The sequence below is a fragment of the Panicum virgatum genome, chromosome 6K (genome assembly GCF_016808335.1).
Source record: "Panicum virgatum strain AP13 chromosome 6K, P.virgatum_v5, whole genome shotgun sequence".
In the NCBI taxonomy this organism is placed as follows: Eukaryota; Viridiplantae; Streptophyta; class Magnoliopsida; order Poales; family Poaceae; genus Panicum; species Panicum virgatum.
Genome location: NC_053141.1, coordinates 18,999,217 through 19,022,776, shown reverse-complemented (window position 1 = coordinate 19,022,776; position 23,560 = coordinate 18,999,217). Strand labels below are relative to the sequence as shown.

Below are 23,560 nucleotides of genomic sequence, written 5' to 3'. Positions count from 1 at the left end.
CGGGCGCCACCCTCGGCGCGCCCTCGTGCCCCGGTTTGGGCACCTCCGCGCCCCTTTCGCGGCTTGCCGCGCTTGCGGCCACCAGTCGAGGAAGAGGGCTCCCCCCTACTCCTGTCACCGCGCCGGGCCTCCCACTGCTCCTGAGTAAGATGGAGCTTCCCACCGATGGAGATGCCTCCCGAGGGAGGCTGTGGCTCGTCGCTGTCGACGACCTTGAGGCGACCTATCGCCTCCTCGATCGTCATGGTGGAGAGGTCCAGCAGAGACTCGATCGAGCGAGCGGTCTGCCTGTACCTCTCGGGGACGCAGCGGAAGAGCTTCTCGACGGCTCTCTCCTCGTCGTAGGTGTCGTCGCCGAACTGCACCACCTTCTGCAGCAGAGTGTTGAGACGGAGGGCGAAGTCATCAACATCCTCACCTGGCTTGAAGGCCAGGTTCTCCCACTCCTTGCGAAGTGCCTGGAGAGTGGTCTTGCGGGCGCGGTCGCTGCCGATACGTGCCGCAGCGATGGAGTCCCAGGCCTCCTTGGCAGTTCGCTTCTTGGAAAGCGTGAACTGCATCTCCGGCGGGGCTGCTGCGATGAGAGCATCCAGCGCCCGTCGATCCTCATCGTAGTCGACGTCGCCGTACCGGACTGCCTCCCACATATGCCGTACCTGGAGCTTCACCTCCATGACCGCGGCCCACTCGACGTAGTTGGTCTTGGTGAGGGCGGGCCACCCACCGCCGGGACCGACGTCCCTGACTACCGCCTGGAGGCCGTGGTAGCCGAGGGCGCCGCCGCGCGCACCCCAGCCAGGAGCGCCGCCACCGCCCTGCGCGCCGCAGCCAAGGGCGCGGCCGCCTCCGCCCTGCGGGCCGCCGCAAGGGGCGCGACCTCCGCCGCCGGGTGCGCGGCCCCCTGGACCGTCGCCGGGCGCGCCACCGTCCAGGCCGCCGCCGGGCGCGCGGGCAGATGGGCCGCCGCCGCCGGGGTGGGCTGCCGCCCACCGCGCGGTCCGGTCCCGCGCTCTGTCCCTCTCCAACTCCTCAAGGTCCTCGTCAGCGGTGGCATCGCCGGCGATGGAGCCGCTGAGGCTGCCGCGCAAGGTCTCAACCTCGACCTCCGCCGCACGCGCTGCATCCTCCGCCACCTCTGCTTCCACCTCCGCCCTGGCCGCCGCCAGCTCCGCTGCAGCCTGCCTGGCCGCCCTCGCCGCTACTGCAGCGGCTTGTGCCGTCGCTCGCCTGCGCTCCTCTGCCGCGGCGAGCTCGGCATCTCGCTGACGCCGTGCGCTCGAGGCGACCGAGCGCTGTGCGTCGGACATGGCGCGCCTCCAAGGGCCTGCTGCGTGGAGAAGACGCAGCCTCAGACGAGCTGCTGCTCGTCTGCTCGGGTGAGGAAGGTGGAGCAGAGGGTGCAGCAGCTGCTGCTGCGCTAGCTACTGCGCTAGCTGCTGGTGGTGGCTGAACTGCTACTTGGGAGGGAGAAGAGCAGGAGATGTCTAACCTACAGGAAAGTACGGCTCTGATACCAGATGTTAGAAGCTCAATTCTAACTCTCATTGAGCTGAGAGGAATGACAATGAACTTGGGGACAATTTTCTGGTTTTCTCATATTCACAAACTCAAAGCCATGCCATCCCAAGGGGGGACTGGGGATACATTTATACAAGGGGCTGCAGGGCAGCCAAGCTAGATGCTAAGGACACTAGTCCAAGATGCTAACTGCTGTCCTAGATGCTGCTGTCCTAGATGCCAACTGAAAGGTAGTCAAGATGCTGTCCTTGCTGTCCTCTAGGGGCAGCAAAGCACAACGTGCTGCAGCAAGAGCATCTCCTCTTGTGCAGCCCCACAAAGACCAAGTACACAGACTTATCCATCATCGTGCAGGGGGACCTCTCCGTCGATGTGTACTGCCGGCGGATGAAGAGCATGGCCGATGCACTTCACGACCTCGAGGATCCGGTGTCCGATCGGGTCTTGGTGCTCAATGTCCTACGGGGACTGAGCAGCACCTACGACCACCTGAAGGGCTGGATCGCCCGCCAGAGGCCCTTCCCCACCTTCCTGCAGGTCCGGGACGACCTCGCCCTCGAGAGATCACCAGGGGTCTCGCGCCCGGATCGTCCTCGCCCACACCAGCCGCGCTCGTTGCTGCTCCACCGGCCTCCTCAGCTGCTCCTGCCACCTCCCTCCTCGATGCTGCTCCTGCCGGGCAGACCGGAGTGGGGGCCGTGGACGTCGCCGGCGACGGGGTGGTGGTGGTGGTGGCCCTGCTTCTGGGAGCACCGGTACGGGTGGGGGCCGTCGGGGCGCGCCGACACCGGCTCCCGCTCCTGCCCCTGCCGCTGGAGGTACGCCATGGCCATCCTTCAGCAACCCATGGTCAGGGCGCATCTCGATGTGGCCGTTCCAGGGTCCGGGAGGGGGGCCTCGTCCTCAGCTCCAGCCGGCGGCCATGTTCACTGGCGCTGCTCCACTCTTCGCGCCGTCCTGGACCCCGCCCGCTCAGCCCAGCCACCAGCCGACCTGGCCTGGGGGGTGGGACCAGGCCGCTCTGGCGCAGTCCTTCAGCACCATGGGACTGACGCCGCTGACCAGCACCGAGTGGATCGCGGACTCGGGTGCCTCGTTCCACACCACTCCCAATGCTGGTATCCTCTCTTCTGTCCGACCCCCACACCCCTCTTGTCCTTCTATCATGGTTGGGGATGGGTCTTGCCTTCCTGTTACCGCCATGGGTTCTGCTCCTCGTCTTCCTAATGTTCTTGTTGCTCCTCAAATGGTTCACAACCTTCTTTCTATTCGCCAATTTACTGCTGACAACTCCTGTTCTATCGAATTTGACTCCTCTGGTCTTACTGTGAAGGATTCGGCTTCCCGGCGTCCGTTCCTCCGATGTGACAGTCCGGGGCCCCTTTACACTCTTCGGCTTCCTGCTTCCGCTGCCTCACCTTCGGCTTCTTCTTCTGCTTTTGCCGTGACGCCTTCTTCCACCACCTGGCACCGCCGGCTTGGTCACCCCGGTCGCGACGTTTTGGCTCAGCTCCACCGTAGTACCGATGTTCCATGTACTAGGGCTCCTGCTGAGCACCTCTGTCATGCGTGCCAGTTAGGTCGTCATGTTAGACTTCCGTTTTCTTTTTCTTCTTCGCATGCTGCGCATGCTTTTGATCTCATTCACTGTGACCTGTGGACATCTCCTATACTCAGCATGTCTGGCTATAGATATTATCTGGTCATTGTTGATGATTTTTCTCATTACTCTTGGACTTTCCCTTTGCGCGCCAAGTCTGAGACCTTCCCCACCCTCCTCCACTTCTTTGCCTGGGTGTCCACTCAGTTTGGCCTCACCGTTAAGGCCGTCCAGTGTGACAACGGGCGGGAGTTCGATAACTCCACCTCCCGGTCTTTCTTCCTGTCTCGGGATGTTCCGCTGCGTATGTCTTGTCCGTATACCTCTCCTCAGAACGGCAAGGCTGAGCGGATGATTCGCACGACGAACGACGTCGTGAGCACCCTTCTGATTCAGGCTTCTCCCCCCCCCCCCCCACGCTTCTGGGCTGAGAGCCTCCACACCGCCACCTACCTGCTCAACCGCCTTCCGTCCACTGCTTCTCTTGCTCCCACTCCACACCACGCTCTTTTCGGTACCCCTCCTCGCTACGACCACCTTCGGGTCTTCGGGTGTGCGTATTACCCTAACACCTCCGCCACCGCTTCTCACAAGCTGGCGCCCCGCTCGACTCGTTGTGTGTTCCTCGGGTACTCCCCTAACCACAAGGGGTACCGATGCTTTGACCTCACCTCTCGCCGCGTTCTGATCTCCTGACACGTCGTCTTCGACGAGTCGGATTTCCCCTATTCCACCTCCTCCACACCTTCTTCTGATCCCGAACTGGCGTCTCTGTTTCCGGCTGACCCGGTGGTTCAGCCACCGTTACCTGTCTGTCCTTTTACTGCAGGTTTTCCCCGGCGCACCGGCACCGCTTCCGGTGATCCCTGCTGCGCCGAGCGCGGCCCCGGTGCCCGCGGTCGCGCCACGCGCCGCCCCCGGACCTCCGGTCGTGCCGCGCACGGACCCGGTGCCTTCCGCTGCACCTGAGCGGTAAGCTCAGCCAGTGCAGGTGTACCGGCGTCGCGGCGGTACGCTCAGCCGGTGCAGGTGTATCGGCGTCGTTCCGCGTCGACACCGGCGCCACCTCCTGCTCCGGAGGATCCTGCGACGCCGACACCGGAGCCGTCGCCGCCACCGCCTCCTCCACCTCCTCCAGCTCCCTCTCGAGCCGAGCCGGAGGTGTACCACCCGCCAGTCATCCATCGGGATCCTCGACATATCCATCACATGGTGACTCGGCGGATGGCGTCTCAGGCCGCGACTCTCTCCGCTACCGAGGGAGAGCCACGGGTCTCTCCGGTACCGAGGGAGAGCCGCGGGTATCTCCGGTACCCTCCTCTGTCCGCGACGCCTTGACGGATCCTCACTGGCGTCGTGCGATGGAAGAGGAGTACGCGGCTCTTCTTGCCAACCAGACGTGAGACCTCGTGCCGCGTCCGTCTGGTTGCAATGTGGTGACTGGCAAGTGGATCTGGACGCATAAGCGTCGGGCTGATGGCACACTAGAGCGCTACAAGGCTCGCTGGGTTCTCCGGGGGTTCACTCAGCGGCCTGGTGTGGACTATGATGAGACTTTCAGGCCGGTCGTGAAGCCTGCTACGGTGCGCACGGTCCTCTCGCTTGCGCTCTCGCGCTCTTGGCCAGTGCACCAGCTGAACGTGAAGAATGTGTTTCTTCATAGCACCTTGTCAGAGACTGTCTACTGCTCTCAGCCAGCGGGATTTGTGGACTCAAGTCGTCCGGATATGGTCTGCCGGCTCAACAAGTCTCTCTATGATCTGAAGCAGGCTCCTCGGGCTTGGTACTCTCGGTTTGCCACGTTCTTGCTGACATTGGGGTTCACCGATGCCAAGTCTGACACGTCTCTCTTCGTCTACCGCCGTGGGGATGAGACTGCCTATCTGCTGCTATACGTCGACAACATTGTGCTCACAGCCTCCAGCCAACAGTTACTTCAGTGTCATCTCTCTGCAGCAGGAGTTTGCTATGAAGGATCTTGGTCAGCTCCACCACTTCTTGGGCGTCACTGTTGAGCCTCGCCCGTCTGGTCTTCTCCTTCACCAGCGGCAGTACGCCCTCGATATCCTGGAGCGGGCTGGGATGACTGATTGCAAGCCCTGCTCCACTCCTGTCGACACTCAGGCGAAGCTGTCTGCTGCTCTGCGTGATCCGGTGGCTGATCCTACTGCCTACCAGGAGTCTGGCCGGCGCTTTGCAGTACCGCACCTTCACCAGGCCGGACCTCACCTACGCTGTTCAGCAGGTCTGTCTCCATATGCATGATCCCCGGGAGTCACACCTTGCTGCGCTGAAGCGTCTCCTCCGGTACGTCCGTGGCACTGTGGACCTCGGCCTGGTGCTTCACCGCTCGTCCTCTGCTGAGCTGGTGGTCTACACCGACGCTGACTGGGCTGGCTGCCCGGACACTCGTCGCTTCACTTCCGGCTACGCCGTCTTCCTGGGCGGCAACCTGGTCTCCTGGTCGTCCAAGCGGCAGCCGGTTGTCTCCCGCTCCAGTGCCGAGGCGGAGTACCGGGCTGTCGCTAACAGCGTGGCGGAGGCGTCCTGACTACGACAGCTCTTGGCGGAGCTCCACAGCCCGCTCGCCAAGAGCACGCTCGTCTACTGCGACAATGTCAGCGCTGTGTATCTCTCCACCAACCCCGTCCAGCATCAGCGGACGAAGCACGTGGAGATCGACCTACACTTCGTGCGCGACAGAGTCGCCATCGGCGATGTTCGGGTACTCCATGTCCCGACTACCTCCCAGTTTGATGACATCTTCACCAAGAGGCTGCCCTCGTCGACCTTCTCGGAGTTTCGATCCAGCCTCAACGTAGCCGATGGCTAGTTGTGGCTGCGGGGGGCGGGGGGGTATTAGCCCTTTGTACTCTACTTGTACTCTCATCTTGTCCAGTCTTGAACACCGCTGCGTCGGTTGTTCAGACTGCGGGGGGTGTTAGCATTCTTGTTGTCCAGTCTTGAACACCGCTGCGCCGGTAGTTCAGACTGCGGGGGGTGTTGTAGTATATTGAGCTCATGTGTATAGAGGCCCATCTAGAGGCCCATGTGTAGGTACTATATATACCCATCCTTCTAGGGTTGGAGGAATAGAGCAATTATTCCTTCCATCACTCATAACCACATCACTCATAACCACAAGGAGAATAGGGAAATAACGTGAACTGCACCTTATTGCTTGGCATTTGTTAATATGCTTGCTGCTAGTTGAGACTCCAGGACACAAGGACATTACATAATCAGAGCTGAACAATAAGACAGGATCAGTTGTGCTGGCAAAGGAAACATAAGATGCCAACAAAATAAATTTAAATACTCCATGTAGATATTGCAGTTCTAGTAAATTGTTTCATGATATTTCTTTTCGTTACAACCACTATGAAGTGGGGATGCAGCCAAGAGAAACTTAAAGGTTGTAATGTTTAATTATCTAGAGCGCATGAAACTGAGCAATCCATGTGCTCAAACCATGTGCTATGATATTCATAATATTGCTATCTTTTTCCTCAGATTTCTCTGCTTTCAGCTCTCGTTAAGGTATATCTAGCCTACACCAAACCTGTTATGGACAAAATAATATCGTTATTTTTATACCATGCATGCATATGCACTATTTACAGCCTCACTATCTCAATACTATGAACATTGAAAGCTTTGGAATCGACACTCTTGATCACCTACGGAAACTACAAATCACAAAATTGTATGTTCATTGTTGTCCATTAGAGTAACTCTAGCAGACCCTTTAAACAACCCCCTATCTCAAGTTTAGAGGGTTAAGTAAAAAGATACACTCCAGCAGACCCTCTATCTTGAGGAGGCCTCCAAATTCCCTCCTCCACCCTCCATTCCTAGGGGGTCTTTAGGGAGCCCTCTATTGTAATTTAGAATTGAGGGCTATTGCTAGAGTTGGAGCAAATTTGAAGGCCCCTAAAAGATAGAGGCAGCCCTCATTTAACATTTGGAGGGTCTGATTTAGGGGCTATTGCTGGAGTTACTCTTATGTGCCAAATCAAACACTCAAGTGAACAATTCCTGTGTTCACTTCATAGGATTCAAAAGTAGAATCATATGTTTTTCCTATTCATACATTGACAATCAAGTGCTCCAAAGTGGTCCTAGCTAGGGAAGTCGGTATCGGAACCAGCCAATGTGGCCGCTGGGCTAATAGGCAGTCACCTACCAGCCTCAGCACAAGGCACCACCCTTCTGCCTAGTGCTTGATTGGCGCATCACCCAACTAACCCATCTTAATGTAAGCTTACTGGTATTTAGGCATTGGGTGTCATGCCATCTTTCAGCCTGTCTTTTACAACAGAATAGGACACAGCAACAGCAATCGTATCTTGCTAGAAATAAACTGACATGCAAACAGGACCCCAAAAAGTTCAGACAAGCTGCATGTTTTTGTGATATAGTAAATTAATCTTATTGGATCCATTTAGACAAAATCATTGCGAGCAATAAATATAATCCAGCACTCCCCCTGCCACAATTCAAGGCCATATCAGTTTCTAGTTTATGCCGATTTCGATCTAATCTGATTAAGTTAAATATTGGCAAATCTGAAATTATTTCTAAAGTTCCCTTAACCCTCGCAAAATGAAATCATGTCATGCACCTTAGTACTTTCATTATTAACATTTATGAAAATTTAAATTGGACATGTGAATAAAAGATACTTCCACACTACTACAGTTTTAGTGAGGCTTCAAATCTAATATTATATTAATTATGTACTATGAGTTCTAGTGTGTACACAAACAGAGTTGCGGTATAGTTGAACCACTTTTTAGAAGACAAGATGAAAACCAATGGATGAAGACACTCACTTGCTCATTGTGAAATCAATAGGAACACCCTCATTTGATATCATCTTATCATGGTACTTGCTTGCAATATTACTCCCTGTTGGCTGGTATGTGAGAGAAATCCATGGCTGGAACAACAGAAGTACTATATCAATAACAGAACAACAGACAGGTGCATAATAACAATGCAAAAAACTGAACTTTTGTAATAGTTACCAAAAGAAAACTTGAGTAACACATGTAAATCACAACATTACATGACCCATCGCTCAGCAGAAATGGTAAAACAGAGCATAACAGTACCAAAGGTGATCCTGAATGTAGAAAAGAGGATAGGAGAGAATAGTGGCTTATATTCCTCCAAACCCTAAAAAGGTGGGATATATAGTTTCTATACATGGGCCTCTGGATGGGCCTCTATACATGGGCTCAATATACTCCAACACCCCCCCCCCCGCAGTCTGAACTACCGGCGCAGCGGTGTTCAAGACTGGACAACAAGAAAGCTAACACCCCCCGCAGTCTGAACTACCGACGCAGCGGTGTTCAATACTGGACAAGAAGAGAGTACAAATAGAGTACAAAGGGCAAATACCCCCCCGCAGCCACAACTAGCCACCGGCTACGTTGAGGCTGGATCGAAACTCCGAGAAGGTCGACGAGGGCAGACCCTTGGTGAAGATGTCAGCAAACTGGGAGGTAGTCGGGACATGGAGTACCCGAACATCGCCGATGGCGACTCTGTCGCGCACGAAGTGTAGGTCGATCTCCATGTGCTTCGTTCCGCTGATGCTGGACGGGGTTGGTGGAGAGGTACACAGCGCTGACGTTGTCGCAGTAGACGAGCGTGCTCTTGGCGAGCGGGCTGTGAAGCTCCGCCAAGAGCTGTCGTAGCCAGGACGCCTCCGCCACGCCGTTGGCGACAGCCCGGTACTCCGCCTCGACACTGGAGCGGGAGACAACTGGCTGCCGCTTGGACGACCAGGAGACCAGGTTGCCGCCCAGGAAGACGGCGTAGCCGGAGGTGGAGCGACTAGTGTCCGGGCAGCCAGCCCAGTCAGCGTCGGTGTAGACCACCAGCTCAGCAGAGGACGAGCGGTGAAGTACCAGGCCGAGGTCCACAGTGCCACGGACGTACCGGAGGAGACGCTTCAGCGCAGCAAGGTGTGACTCCCGGGGATCATGCATATGGAGACAGACCTGCTGAACAGCGTAGGTGAGGTCCGGCCTGGTGAAGGTGAGGTACTGCAAAGCGCCGGCCAGACTCCGGTAGGCAGTAGGATCAGCCACCGAATCACCCAGATCAGCAGACAGCTTCGCCTGAGTGTCGACTGGAGTGGAGCAGGGCTTGCACTCAGTCATCCCAGCCCGCTCCAGAATATCGAGGGCGTACTGCCGCTGGTGAAGGAGAAGACCAGACGGGCGAGGCTCAACAGTGACGCCCAAGAAGTGGTGGAGCTGACCGAGATCCTTCATAGCGAACTCCTGCTGCAGAGAGGAGATGACACTCTGAAGCAACTGCTGACTGGAAGCTGTGAGCACAATGTCATCGACATATAGCAGCAGATAGGCAGTCTCATCCCCACGGCGGTAGATGAAGAGAGACGTGTCAGACTTGGCCTCGGTGAATCCCAGTGTCATCAAGAACGTGGCGAACCGAGAGTACCAAGCCCGAGGAGCCTGCTTCAGACCATAGAGAGACTTGTTGAGCCGGCAGACCATATCCGGACGACTCGAGTCCACAAATCCCGCTGGCGGAGAGCAGTAGACAGTCTCTGACAAGGTGCCGTGAAGAAACGCATTCTTCACGTCCAGCTGGTGCACAGGCCAAGTGCGCGAGAGCGCAAGCGAGAGGACCGTGCGCACCGTAGCGGGCTTCACGACCGGGCTGAAGGTCTCATCATAGTCCACACCAGGTCGCTGAGTGAACCCCCGGAGGATCCAGCGAGCCTTGTAGCGCTCCAGTGTGCCATCAGCCCGACGCTTGTGCGTCCAGATCCACTTGCCAGTCACCACATTGCAACCAGACGGACGCGACACGAGATCCCACGTCTGGTTGGCAAGAAGAGCCGCGTACTCCTCTTCCATCGCGCGACGCCAGTGAGGAACCGCCAAGGCGTCGCGGATAGAGGAAGGTACCGGAGAGACCCGCGGCTCGCCCTCGGTGGCGGAGAGAGTCGCGGCCTGGGACGCCATCCGCCGAGTCACCATGGTACGGATATGCCGAGGATCCCGATGGATGACCGGCGGGTGGTACACCTCCGGCTCGGCTCGAGAGGGAGCCGGAGGTGACGGCGGCGGCGACAGCTCCGGTGTCGGCGTCGCAGGTACCTCTGGAGCAGGAGGCGGCGCCGGTGTCGACGCCGAACGACGCCGGTACACCTGCACCGGCTCAGCGTACCGCTTCGGTGTCGGGGTCGGCGCCGAGCATCGCCGGTACACCTGCACCGGCTGAGCGTACCGCGCAGGTGCAGGGGAAGGCACCAGGGCCGCGCGTGGCGCAGCGGGTGACACCGGGTCCGCGTGCGGCACGACCGGAGGTCCGGGGACCGCGCGTGGCGCGACCGCGGGCATCGGTGCCGCGCTCGGCGCAGCAGGGATCACCGGAAACGGTGCCGTCATGCCGGGAAAACCTGCAGGAAAAGGACAGATAGGTAACGGTGGCTGAACCACCGGGTCAGTCGGAAACAGAGACTCCAGCTCGGGGTTAGGAGAAGGTGTAGAGGAGGTGGAGTAGGGGAAATCCGACTCGTCGAAGACGACGTGTCGGGAGATCAGGACGCGGCAAGTGGTGAGGTCAAAGCATCGGTACCCCTTGTGGTCAGTGGAGTAACCGAGGAACACACAACGAGTCGAGCGGGGCGCCAGCTTGTGAGGAGCGGTGGCGGAGGTGTTAGGGTAACACGCACACCCGAAGACCCGAAGGTGGTCGTAGCGAGGAGGGGTACCGAAGAGAGCGTGGTGTGGAGTGGGAGCAGGAGAAGCAGTGGACGGAAGGCGGTTGAGCAGGTAGGTAGCGGTGTGGAGGCTCTCAGCCCAGAAGCGCGGGGGCAGGGAAGCCTGGATCAGAAGGGTGCGCACGACGTCATTCGTCGTGCGAATCATCCGCTCAGCCTTGCCGTTCTGAGGAGAGGTATACGGACAAGACATACGCAGCTGAACACCCCGAGACAGGAAGAAGGAACGGGAGGTGGAGTTGTCAAAGTCCCGCCCGTTGTCACACTGGACAGCCTTAACGGTGAGGCCGAACTGAGTGGACACCCAGGCAAAGAAGTGGAGGAGGGTGGGGAAGGTCTCAGACTTGGCGCGCAAAGGAAACATCCAAGAGTAGTGCGAGAAGTCGTCGACCACCACCAGATAGTACTTATAACCAGAAAGGCTAAGTACAGGAGAGGTCCACAGGTCACAGTGAACAAGATCGAATGCACGCGTTGCATGCGAAGAAGAGGAAAAAGGGAGCCGAACATGACGACCGAGCTGGCACGCATGGCAGAGGGGCTGAGCAGGAGCCCTAGTACCAGGAACATCGGTACTACGACCGAGCTGAGCCAGAACGTCGCGGCCAGGGTAACCAAGACGACGGTGCCAAGTGGTGGAAGACGGCGTCGCGGCAAAAGCGGCGGACCAAGACGGCCAGGGCGAAGAAGAAGACGAGAGTGGTGCAGCGGAAGAAGGAAGGCAAAGAGTGTAAAGGGGCCCCGTGCTGTCACACCGGAGTAGCGGACGCCGGGAGGCTGAATCCTTTACAGTGAGGCCAGAAGAATCAAACTCGATGGAACAGGAATTGTCAGCTGTGAACTGACGAATGGAAAGAAGGTTATGAACCATCTGAGGAGCAACAAGGACATTGGGAAGGAGAAAAGAACTAGGAGCAGAACTCACGACGGTGACAGGAAGGCAAGACCCGTCACCAACCATGATAGAAGAAGGACAAGAGGGGTGTGGGAGTCGGACAGAAGAGAGGATACCGACATCTGGGGTGGTGTGGAAGGAGGCACCCGAGTCGGCGATCCACTCGGTGCTGACCGGCGTCGTCCGCCCCATGGCGCTGAAGGACTGCGCGAACAAGGGGAGCAGCTCCGGCAGTAGCAGCACCAGGCGGCGATCGGCTGCCTTGCCGAAAGCGTTGGCGGCGAACGGCGCGGCCGCGGGGGGCATCCCGAACGCAGGCCTCGCGGCGGCGAGGGAGGCAGTGGCCCGCGAGGAGTCCCTGGGCGGAACGGCCTGCGCGGCGTGCGTGGCGACGAGGGAGGCGGCGGCCCGTGCGGCCTGCGAGGCGTGCGCGGCGGGCGCGACGGCGGCCACATAGGCGGCGGCGGCGGCCAGGTCTGCGGGCGCGACGGCCTGAGCCTGCGCGGCGGGCGCGACAGCGGCCTTTGCGGCGGCGAGAGAGGCAGCAGCCCGCGTGGAGTCCCTGTGCGCGGCGGCGTGCGCGGTGGGCGCAACGGCCTGCGCGGCGTGCGCGGCAGCGAGGGAGGCGGCGGTCCGCGCGGCCTGCGCAGCGTGCGCGGCGGGCGCGACGGCGGCCACAAAGGCGGCGGCGGCGGCGTGCGTGGCGCGGCCCGCGCCCTGGAGCAGAGGATGCACCTGGGCGGCGGCAAGCCAGGGGGCGGAGGTCCACGGGTCCTGGGGCCACGGCCGCGCCGCGGGGGGCATCTCGGGCGCAGGCCAAGGAAGGAAGGAGGGAGTAGCAGCGCCGTGGGCGGCCTGGGCGGCGGCCGCGGCCCTGGCAGCTGCGAGCGGCTGCTGCAGCAGTCCCATGGCCCCGACGGCCCCCACGCCATGGGCCCCCGTGCTCGCGCCCGTAGGGGCGGCAGTCGCTGCAGGGGCGGTGGGGAAGGCTGCATCAAGCGCTCTGACGGGCCGGGAACGTGGCCTGGCGGCCCTGGGCGGCGGCGGCAGGCAACACGGCGACGGCAGCCGCGGCGCGTGGCCGCGTCTGTGGCACCCACGACGGCCACAGGAGGCAGTGGCGGCCCGTGGGGTCCCGGCCCACGAAGGGGCAGCCCCTCAGGCACACCACCAGCAGCCTGGTCACGCCCCTCCGCGCCCTCATACGCGCAGGGAGGCCAGAGGCGCGGGGCAGAGGGGCAGTCGGCGTGCCGGGGCGTGGCGGGGACCAGGGGCGCGGCGATGGCGACCTCGGCGGCGCGAGGAGCAGCGGCACCAGCGGCCTCCGCACCCCCCGCGGCGGCGGCAGTGGCCGGATCAGGCGCGGGCGCACGGCCCCCCGCTGGTCCAGCGGCAGCAGCAGCCTCGGCGGCCGCGACCCCCGCGCGCGCGCCAGCGTACGGCGGCAGCGGCTGCGAGTTCGGGCAGCGGCGACAGGGCCGCATGAACGGCGGCGGGAGAGGGCTGCGCCGGCCGGATTTGCGGCTAGGAGGTCGGCGCAGTCGGAGCAGAGGAAGCAGGGGACCCCGGTTCAGCCGGCGCGGGCGGCGCAGGCGAGCGGGGTGGCGGGCTAGTAGATGCGCGGACGGGCGGCGGCGTCGGGCTCAGCGGACGCGAGGCAGAGGCAGCACGCCCCCTGCTGCTGCGGGAGGGAGAGGTAGGGGAGGAGGAGGCCCAGGCGCCGGCGGGCTGCAGAGCAGGGGAGGAGGAGAGGTAGGGGAAGGAGGAGAGGGGAGGGAAGGGCGGCGGCGCCGGCTGCCGGCCGGCCATGGCGCCGGCGGCGGCGGCTACAGTAGCCAGGAAACCCTATCTGATACCATGTAGAAGAGAGGATAGGAGAGAATAGTGGCTTGTATTCCTCCAAACCCTAGAAGGGTGGGATATATAGTTCCTATACATGGGCCTCTGGATGGGCCTCTATACATGGGCTCAATATACTCCAACACTGAAAACTAGCTAATGTAAACAAATTTCTAAGAAAGTAAAAAAATTATAAATGGTATCATCATTGTAACTAACCTGAGAATCTTCTGCGTGGTCCTTGGAATCTTCTGGGCGCTCATCTCCCTGTAAGCACAAGATATATGATCATGAATACATCATAACACCAGAAGCCATGTTCAATCCACCAATATAACCACTCCAGAACGTAGTAAGCTTATCAACCAAAAAAATGAGGACAGCCAATATAGGGGCTGACAATAGTAAGGGAAACCAGTATTACAAGGTTTATCAGAAACACCAAGTGAAAACATGTACCATATTCCAAGCCTGTATTCATCTATTCTCCTTGGCATTTTGGAACAAAATATGCGAATGATGAGTAACTCCTACACCAATGCAAACAGAACATCTGGATCATAATTGCAGGCAATTAGACTCATTCAGATGTTCTATATGTTGGTCCAGTGATAAAGCCCCCCCTCTCCCCCACTCTAACACCTAGGTTTTAGGGTCGGAGTGGCTAGAGGGGGTAGTCTAAGTTGGTACTAGAGCCAGGTCCCGGGTTCGAAACCCACCGGCCACGCATTTCTTCCGCTGCGCGATTTCCCCTGCGGGGTTCGCTGAGACCAGCAGCCACAGGCGCGGTGCGGCGCGGCTCGCTAGCCGTAGGGGGAATGTTGGTCCAGTGATAAAGCCCCCCCCCCTCTCCCCCACTCTAACACCTAGGTTTTAGGGTCGGAGTGGCTAGAGGGGGTAGTCTAAGTCTATACATAATCATTATAAATATTGGGCAAGAGAAGATTTTGCATGTATAAAGAGCAAACTAGTTGATTTAATAATTTCAAGGCCAGCAAACCTTTAGAGCAACAAATGGTACTAAATCTGACTGACAGAACTTGTGCAACACCTTACGAGATGGAGCCTTTGAACCACTAGCACCACCATTCATTTCCCGAGATTGTAAAGCCTGCCTATTATATGCTCGACCAGAAATTACATGTGACATTGATGGTCGCATTTGCACCACTGCATCAATATGATTTAAATGAACCTGTAAAATAAAGCAAGAGATTGACTCCACAGAAGATCATACTAAATAAACATCTGATGTTAGTGATTAGTTCATGTTGCCCAGTAAGCAACCAGCCAACACGTTCTATGTAGGCAAAATGCAAGTGTTAAGTTTTCAATTACAATTAGTAATTGCTAGATATAAAGGACAAGAAGTTATGAAGGTGTACCAGTGGAACTGTGTGGTTACCTTGGGGAAAGGGGTGTTCAGGGTACACATTGAATCAGCAATATTGTAAATAACTATAATCAATAATCAACTAGTACAAGTTGTAAGCAAAGATAATGGGGGGAAAATGGATTGATTGATAGAGGTGCACAATGGGTGTACATATATGGGCAAGGAACCCCAGATTGGTTTATGGAAACAGCACCAATCGGGAGATCCTTGCCCTTCATCTATCCTATCAAGGGGGGCAGCGCACAGGGGCAAGGAGGCATGTGCGCTGGCCACCTGAGGCCCATTAGGGCCTGCTAACCATTCCCTAAACCCCCCGCTAACACTAGTTTTATCTCTGATTGATGTATTACATCAGCTGCGACAGAACATATCAAATGAAATAGGAATACAAGATTAATGAAGCAATTAGGAGTTACATTACCTGGGGGCTTATTCAGATAGGAAGGCAGCAACTTACTAATCCCTTCATTCCGAATTATAGTTCACTTTAGCTTTGTTCTAAGTCAAACTGCTCTAACTTTAACCATATTTTTAAGAAAATATATTAACATCTATAGTACTAAACAAAGGCACTATCAGAACCTATTTCATGGTCGACTTAACAAAACTAATTGGATGTTGTAAATGTTGGTGCTTTTCCTATACACTTGGTCAAATTTATAGCAGCTTGTCTTAGACAAAAGCTAACTTGAACTATAATTTGGAATGGAGGGAGTACACAGGAAAAACACTAAAATGTCCCTACTAATACAGCCAAAATGAGAAGTATCAAACATTTGGGATTTGCTTCACTGCTGCTGCCATAAATATGCAACCTAAGTGTGGGATGCCACAACTCCATAGGCTGTAGCTACCTACTCACTAGCAATTCGTCCACCAACCAAAGAATCACAGAAGCTGTCATAGTACTTACCAAGTTGCCTTTAAGAACTCCAACCGCATAATCAGAAACATCTTCTGCTTTTGATGATGAAAGTGTCTGTTAACAACACAAAGGACAGAAACACGATATCAATGAGATATGAACAAATGTGTGAGAAAATTATTTGAATAGCAGCAGAACTACTATCCAATTAAGATACCAGCAAAGTGCTAGAGAAGAATCTTATATTAGCTTGACTAGCAGAACTAAAGTTTATTATGTTTCAATATACTCCCGTTGGTCACAAATACTTGGCAATTTTAAACCAGGCACCACCTTGAAAACACAATTTCAAAAACTAAACTAATCGGAACTGTGCTGTTAAATTCCCAAGTGAGATCATTTATTATTCATATAAAAAGAAACAGAGACCAGACACCCAACAGTCAACAGCTAGCAAGCATGGTTTTTAAGTCGTCGCCTTGGCGTCCGGGCGGAATTTCAATCCTGGTGTCGCGGTCTCCACGACCTCCCCATGTATGGCGTCCAAAGTCATCGCCTCGATGTAGCGTCATTTTTCCACCCAGCAGATGCTGCATGAGCCAAATCAATTCTGTGTGCGGGGGACAACGGGCATGGCGCAGAGTTGCGCGCGCGCTGAAAGGCATGGCGCAGAATTGCGCGCCCGGGAACCAAAAGAGTTGTGTGTATGGGAGAAACGGCAGGAGCAGCATGCCGTGTGCGTGCACAGGAATCATGCGCCTACACCTCCCCACATGACCCCATCTGTGCCCTGTGCTGATTAATAGAGGGGGAAAGAGAAATGAAAGGAGAAGGGTAGCGGCTCTCGGAATCCCCAGCAGCACTGCAGGGCCTCAGTCCTGCTGCGCTCGTACCTTGGTCCAGCGGTTCTCATCCCTCCTGCTGTGACCAATCCAGTCCGCCTATGTCTACATCCAGGTGCTCGTCAGGCTTGTGCCCCTTCTGCTCCAACGTCCACTCCACCTCTTCATCCTCCCGTGGTCTGCTATCAGTACACATGTACCTCTTCCTATCCCCTCTTCTGCTCTGCTATGCTGCCTGTGGTAGGATGCAAACAGCATTGGCTGCTCTGCTCCATACATATTATAGAACAAGACAGCTTTGTGTGAATGTGTGCCTGATGGCTGATTAATGTGCTTGTACCTTACTGTCATTTTCTTAGTTTTTCTACTACTACTAGCTACTCTCGGCTTCAGAACTGACAGCAGCAGGATATGTTTATGCTGCTTCATCCTAGGTCAGGACATGAGTATGGCATCGCCTCACCACGCACCTTAGGCCCGTTTGTTTCAATTTCTGGGCACTTTGGACCATTGGCTTTCGGGATCTCCAAAAGTTGAATGCTCTTAAAAGCCAGAAGCCAAAAGCCAAAAGCACCCTGCCATGAGCTTTCCAGCTTATGGCTTTTGGGGGCATCTGGATTTTGGACATTCCAAAAGCTAGCAGTCCAAGAGCTCAAACAAACAGGGCCTTACTCGCCTAGGTGTCTGGAAGGGAGTGGGTCGCCGTGCCTCGCCTTACCGCCATATAACCATGCTAGCAAGGAAGAACCCAAAGAAAAGAAAAAACAAAAGGAAAAGAATAAGACTGAACACACCCGTTCCAACCAAACTAGGAATTTTGGTTGTGACTCCAGCAAATTTTTGAGAGTTTGATTCTCTTTAAATCTATATAGATCGAAAAAAAAGATGCATAGATTTGTCTTGGAAAGTAGTTTCATAATATCTACCTTTGTTGTATTTCAAAAAGATATTCAAATAGGAAACCGTAATCGAAGTTACACTTTGTGTCACAGTCCAAAACCACTGTTTTCTTGACTGGAGGGAAGTATGCATATAAAAGAAACAAAAGATATCATATATGCATTTTTCTTACCTAAATACTTAAAAATATGTTCATAGTCAGAACTGACAAAATTTATCCGCATGCATGTACAAAGTGTCTAGTATTGGTGACCAGAGATTTATAGAACAAAAAGTGGAACAATAAAAGAGCATCCACCCAGCATCCACCTTCTATTTCAGCACTGGCAACCAAAATTATTCGGCATAAGAATGTTTCTTCTTGTGCCACTAGATACCAAAATATGCTACCAAAGTCCAAATATCTCCACAGCCATCTAACTAAGCAGATCTCTGAATCTAATTTGCTTTCGTGTTCATTATAACAGTGGCTTTTTGAAAGAACCTTTAGTTCGTTATTGGTTCTTTTTTTCTTGTTCCATTCCATCTTCATACAAGTTGTTGATTTTTTATGTTGGCTCACCAAGGCTATCACAACAATCCTCCTTCACCAGTTATGTATAAAAATCATAGAACAACGGTTGATAAGAAAACACTACACAAGCCACCAAAAAAATAAATAATATGTGAAACATTTAAGTAGAAAAAATAGGAGCATTTTAGTACAAAAGGTATGACTGTGTATCTAGATTATGCAGCACAGCATAAGTATCGCAAACTGGACATCCCGTAACAAAATCACTATTACGTTCACTAAACCATGTGAAACATGCAGGTCATACATTTCTACAGAGCATCGCAAAAGATAATTTATGGTTAAAGCAAGTAAAATTTCATCAATGCACAAAATGATGGCACTGCAATATGATTGACATCTTGCAGTGGTGCAATAAGTTTAGATGCCCCTGAACACATGTGATGTGATGGCATTGACAACCAGCTGCTGCACCACAAGGACAGGATCGATTGATATTTCTTACTTAGTGGAAAGGATGCTGCCTCCTCTCTTTGATAGAGTCTGACACGAAAACACAGGATCATACAAAACTCAATCTCAACAAGTGATTCTTATCCTAAATTACTTGACGCTGCAGAACACAGCTAGTCTTTATCTCTAATTCTAAGTTACAGCTGGACCTAACTAAACTAAACTCTGGCATAGCTCGCATTATGCCAACCAGAGATTATGCAATAGTAAAAACAAACACCCAGCAGTTAGATGTTACATTGGGTAAACATGTTAGCAATAATCTTGACTAGTAGTGCAGTAGGTACATGTAAGTTACTTAGGGACCATGTTGAGTCAAGTCTTTGCCTTGGGATAAATAGGGAGGAGAGGGCCTAGCTCCCTCAAGAGTTCAAGCAGCACCAAGGAGAGTGGTCTGGTGGAGAGTGATCTGGTTGTTCTCTTCGCAAGAGGAGAGTGTGGCTGCTGGCAGATTACCTTAAAGGACTGCCTGGGCAACAGAGTAGGAGTTGCCATAGCCGGATGCTTACAGGCTGACTGGAGGCAACTTTAGGTTCTTAGGAAGTAGCCGATCAAATGGATCAGTTCTAAGTAGGTTTCTATGGCAACTAGTGTGTTCTGCCTTCCTCCCTTCGCTGCGCCTCCCTCCGCCACCGTCGCGCCTCCCTCACTCCCTCCGCCATGGCCCTGCTATGGGCACTGAGCTCACCCGCCGCCGAGGTGGCTCCATGCCCTGTGCACCACACACCGAACCAGCATGCAGCCACATCGGCCGGCAAATAGTCCCTGCCCGGCACGGCGACGGCGGAGGGAGGCGTGGCAGAGGGAGAGAGGCGGCGGTGGAGGGAGGGGCAGCAGAGGAAGGGAGGCGGCGGCGGAGGGAGGCGCGGCAGAAGGTGGCGCGGCAGCGGCGGAGGAGAGGCGGCAGTGGAGAAATGGAGGCGGCGGCTAACTAGAGTCGGCGAGAAGAGAGGAGGGAGGAGACATGTGGGGCTCACCGCCACGTCAGCGAAACCACCATGAAAACTAGCCAGGGGGTAATTTGCCCGGTTTCAGCAGTTGAGGGACCATGCATTCCCGGTATTATAGTTCAGGTGGGGTGACGCAGACTCATTGACAAGTTCAGGGGGTAAAAATGAACTTTTTCCATTTTTCTAACACTGATCAGATTAAAACACGTGAACACAAACTCAACTCTTGTTTTGTCAGTCACAGAGCAAATAAGTACATTCAAATAGTAATTTACCTGTTTTGTCAGTCCCAAAGGTGCCTCTTGGTCATAATTTTCACTCTGTTTATTGACACTTAAATCAACTTCAACTTCTGAACTCAATGGCTTCACGCGAACCTGATATATTAATAGTTCTTTAGCTAATTAAGATAAGTATACGTTAAATAATAGAAATTCAAGACAGCAAAAGAACATAAGCAGTTAATTGGACATGTACCTCTTCGCATATTTCATTTAACTCATATGGGCGCCAACATGGCCTCAGGGGATATTGCATAATGTACAGCTGTAGTATAGAGTATGAATAAAACAACTATTTAGAGATAAATATTGACATAAACACAATTAGTAGAATAGAACAGAATTTATAGTTCAATTCATCATGGAGAATTCATCATTGAGAAGAAGCAAACTAATGTTACTACTGGATGTTTGGGGCAGATAAAAAGATAAACCTAGCATAGTCAGCTATTAACTTTTTCAGCGGGCCCTAATTGCCCAGCTAAATTGATTATATGTAGAAGTTTAGTACGAGTACATTCTTATTTTACCACAATCTAGAATATGAAGAGTTTACATTCAACACTTATAAGCCTTCTTATACAAGTTTGGACAATGCCATTGATTCTCAATAATGATTACATGAACATGTAAAGATGAGGGAAAAATAGCTTACATGATAAGATCCACAATTTAAAAGCTAAAGAAAATGTAGTACTCTAGAATAAACAACAGGGAACAAAGAAGCCATTGAACCAGATTACAAGAATGTGCAATGCCTAGCATAGAACAAAATATACCTTCCCTTCAAAAGCACAGAATTTGTTCTATTCATAGTAGAACTGCTTTATACAATAGGAAAGTGGATATAGGTAGAATTAGAAATTGTCCATGGGAATCTCATAATAAATAACTATACAACCCTACAAAGACTATCAATTATGCTGTGTAGTCGTGTGGACCACTTTTTTTGCCAGGGCTTACTATGAAATTTAAATTGTCATGCAGTTAGTACAAAAACGTTTTTGCCATTTTGGACATAGTAATTTTATGGAAAACAAATGAGTTTTAGGATATCCAAATTTCATTCAAAAATTACAAAACAAGGTGAAAAAACCAATTTGAACAAAATCTGCCTCAATCCAATATCTCATTCAGCCGAACAAAGATACAACAATACAAAATGCACAGATGTGTCCCAAGAATTGAAACAGAAAATTACATGGTCATTACCGTACCACTTCAGAGATATTAGCATGATCATTACTGTACCACTTCAGATATATTAGCATGGTAACAACAGCAACAGTGCTCATGAAATGTTAAATGACCTTATTAAGTGAAGTTTCCAGCAATAAGTCGGCACAATAACAGAATGATCCAATTCAATCTGCCAATTATTTCAACACACTCCAAACTAAATTATATTACAGTTTGAGAGCAGGAAACAATTTGTTTTAAAGAATCTCAGGAACCAATCCAGTGCTTAGCAAATTTAGGAAGAAGCACGACCTGTGATTAAGGGACAAGACTGAATGCAGTTACACAGGTTATTATAATCGGAGCGATCACATTCTCCCAGCGGTCATCAATAACAAAATGAAGCAAGTGACATGTACAGGGTTCCGCTGGACTGGACATTACCTTAGTGTCGTCGTCGAAGGGCTTGGGGGTGAAGTACACATCGATCTCGCGCACCACGAAGTCCTCCTCCTCCGCCTCCGCCTCCTCCTCCGCCCCCTCTCCGGGACCAGCAGCGTCCCCCGCCCCGTCGACCTCCATAGCGTCCACGCGATCATCCTCCGGCGGCGGCGCGGGGGCGGCCAAGGGCTCCGGCACCGGCTCCGGTTCGGGATCCGGCTCTGATTTGGGTACGGCCAGCGGTTCGGGCTTGGGGGCCTCGGGCTTCGGCTTGGGCTTGCCCTTGGCCCTGGGGCGGAAGCGGGTGGAGGGGGCGCCGGCCGCAGCGGCGGATGAGGCGGCCGGGGCGTCGAGGGAGGCGAGGTCGGCCATGTCGACGTCGGCATCGAGGGACGGGGGCTTGTCCCCGCCGGTCGCCATCGCCACCGCGGGACCGCCTAGGGTTTCGCGGGTGGGAAGGGGGTTTTGGAATTTTGGAGGGACTTAGGTTTAGGCAGCAGTTTTGCCAACTTTATTATTTACTAGCAAATATGCTCATGAATTGCAACGGAAGATATGGAAGAAAAAAAAATTCTCACACACTTCTATAGCATATGATAACTTGATTTATGAGCCAAAATATTCTTTCCTCGAAATACAGGGAAGTTTAAGTGTGATTTTATTCCAAAGTTTATATTTCTTTTTTTCGCAACCGTGCCTGAGCACGTTTTTTATTAAGAGGAAAGCAGGATAAACAGTACAAGAAGTTCCTAAAGTAGGAACCGACCCAAAAAGAAATTTGACACGCTTACACCGGCCTTAAGTCGCGACCTACGGCCGTTACAGTGAATGGGACACGGTTTCTAAATGTCTAAAACCTGCTAGCGACCAAGCCGCAATCTCATCAAAAATTCGGTCTATAATTTGCTCTATCGTGCGTACTCGATGGTCGAAAGTTCTATTGTTACGCTCCTTCCAAAGTTGCCAACATATGAGGCCCTGTTTGTTTCCGTGTCCACCAGCCGCGCGATACGCAAAATCGCGATGGACAGAAGCGCCAATTCCCTCGCTTCCCGAATAAGCCGCGTTCCAGTTGAAAAATGAACTGCCGGTTGCGGTCGCGATAGGGATAAGCGCGTCTGTCGCGTGGCGTTTGGCGGGATTCTCCGCGTTTCGTTGCTGCTGCCGCAGAAATCGCAGTCCCAAACACGCCCTAAGGATGACCAAAGAATCAAAACCACGCCTATTGTGCTTGGGGACATGCTTTCGTGCTTCGGTCCACCAGGAAGCAAGATGATCCATATGCAAGCTCGGTGTCACCGATTCCCGCCCGACTTTCCGCAAGACATTGAACCAAATCTCCCTTGAAAAAGGGCAGGCGATCAACAGATGGTCGATCGTTTCGGAAGACTGGTTGCAGAGCACACAGGTATCATCATCTTGGAGGCCATGCTTCTTCCGACGAGCTGCACTCCAGCAACATTCATGCAGCACAAGCCAGATAAAAAACTTACACTTGGCCGGTGCACGGGTTTTACGAAGAATCCTTGCTCCCTCGATTGGGTGCTGCTCAATGAAAAAGGCCAAATAAGCGGATGAAGTGGATAACATTTTATTAGAGGTCTACTTGCAACAAATTTTGCCAGGCTGATTCTCCTGGAGTCGAACTCCTTGCAACTGATCCCAAACCTGTAGATACTCAAGCAGGACCTGGACAGTGAGAGCTCCTGTGATGTCCGAGATCCATTGCCTGTTCTGTAGAGCTTGAGCCACCGTTCTCCTTTTCTTGACACGGCCACAGACAGCATTTGATCACTCAAGAAGAGAGATTAACCACTAGAGTCGTGTGAGTTGGTATGGCCGAAAGAGTGCTCTTAATCAAGACGGTGCGACCAGCTCTATTCAACAAGTTTGCTTTCCACGTTGGTAGTCTGTTAGCAACTTTATCCACCAATGGTTGTAGATCGCTCTTAGCCAGCTTCCTCAACCCAAGCGGGATACCAAGATATCGAATTGGGAAAGGTTCAATTTTTGCAGGGAAGTTTGTTAGTAATGTGACGGTTGCTTCCAAATCCCA

General features: G+C 53.4%; 1 protein-coding gene across 4 annotated transcripts in view; it reads right to left on the bottom strand.

Annotated features, from left to right (window-relative positions):
• LOC120711983 overlaps window positions 1-21,991 on the bottom strand; it is a 45,027-nt gene extending 23,036 nt beyond the window's left edge. For 2 of the 4 annotated variants that reach the window (XM_039997665.1, XM_039997664.1), the window contains exons 1-8: window positions 21,508-21,924; window positions 20,081-20,149; window positions 19,879-19,980; window positions 15,933-15,998; window positions 14,675-14,818; window positions 13,843-13,890; window positions 7,954-8,060; window positions 6,292-6,366 (exon numbers count right to left, since the gene is read on the bottom strand). In XM_039997665.1, coding sequence (XP_039853599.1) covers window positions 6,292-6,366; window positions 7,954-8,060; window positions 13,843-13,890; window positions 14,675-14,818; window positions 15,933-15,998; window positions 19,879-19,980; window positions 20,081-20,149; window positions 21,508-21,924 — 1,028 coding nt within the window. Of the gene's footprint in view, window positions 1-6,291; window positions 6,367-7,953; window positions 8,061-13,842; window positions 13,891-14,674; window positions 14,819-15,932; window positions 15,999-19,878; window positions 19,981-20,080; window positions 20,150-21,507 lie in introns of all 4 variants that reach the window. The other 2 variants (XM_039997663.1, XM_039997666.1) reach the window with 2 other exon arrangements.
• Between the last annotated feature and the right edge of the window lie 1,569 nt (window positions 21,992-23,560).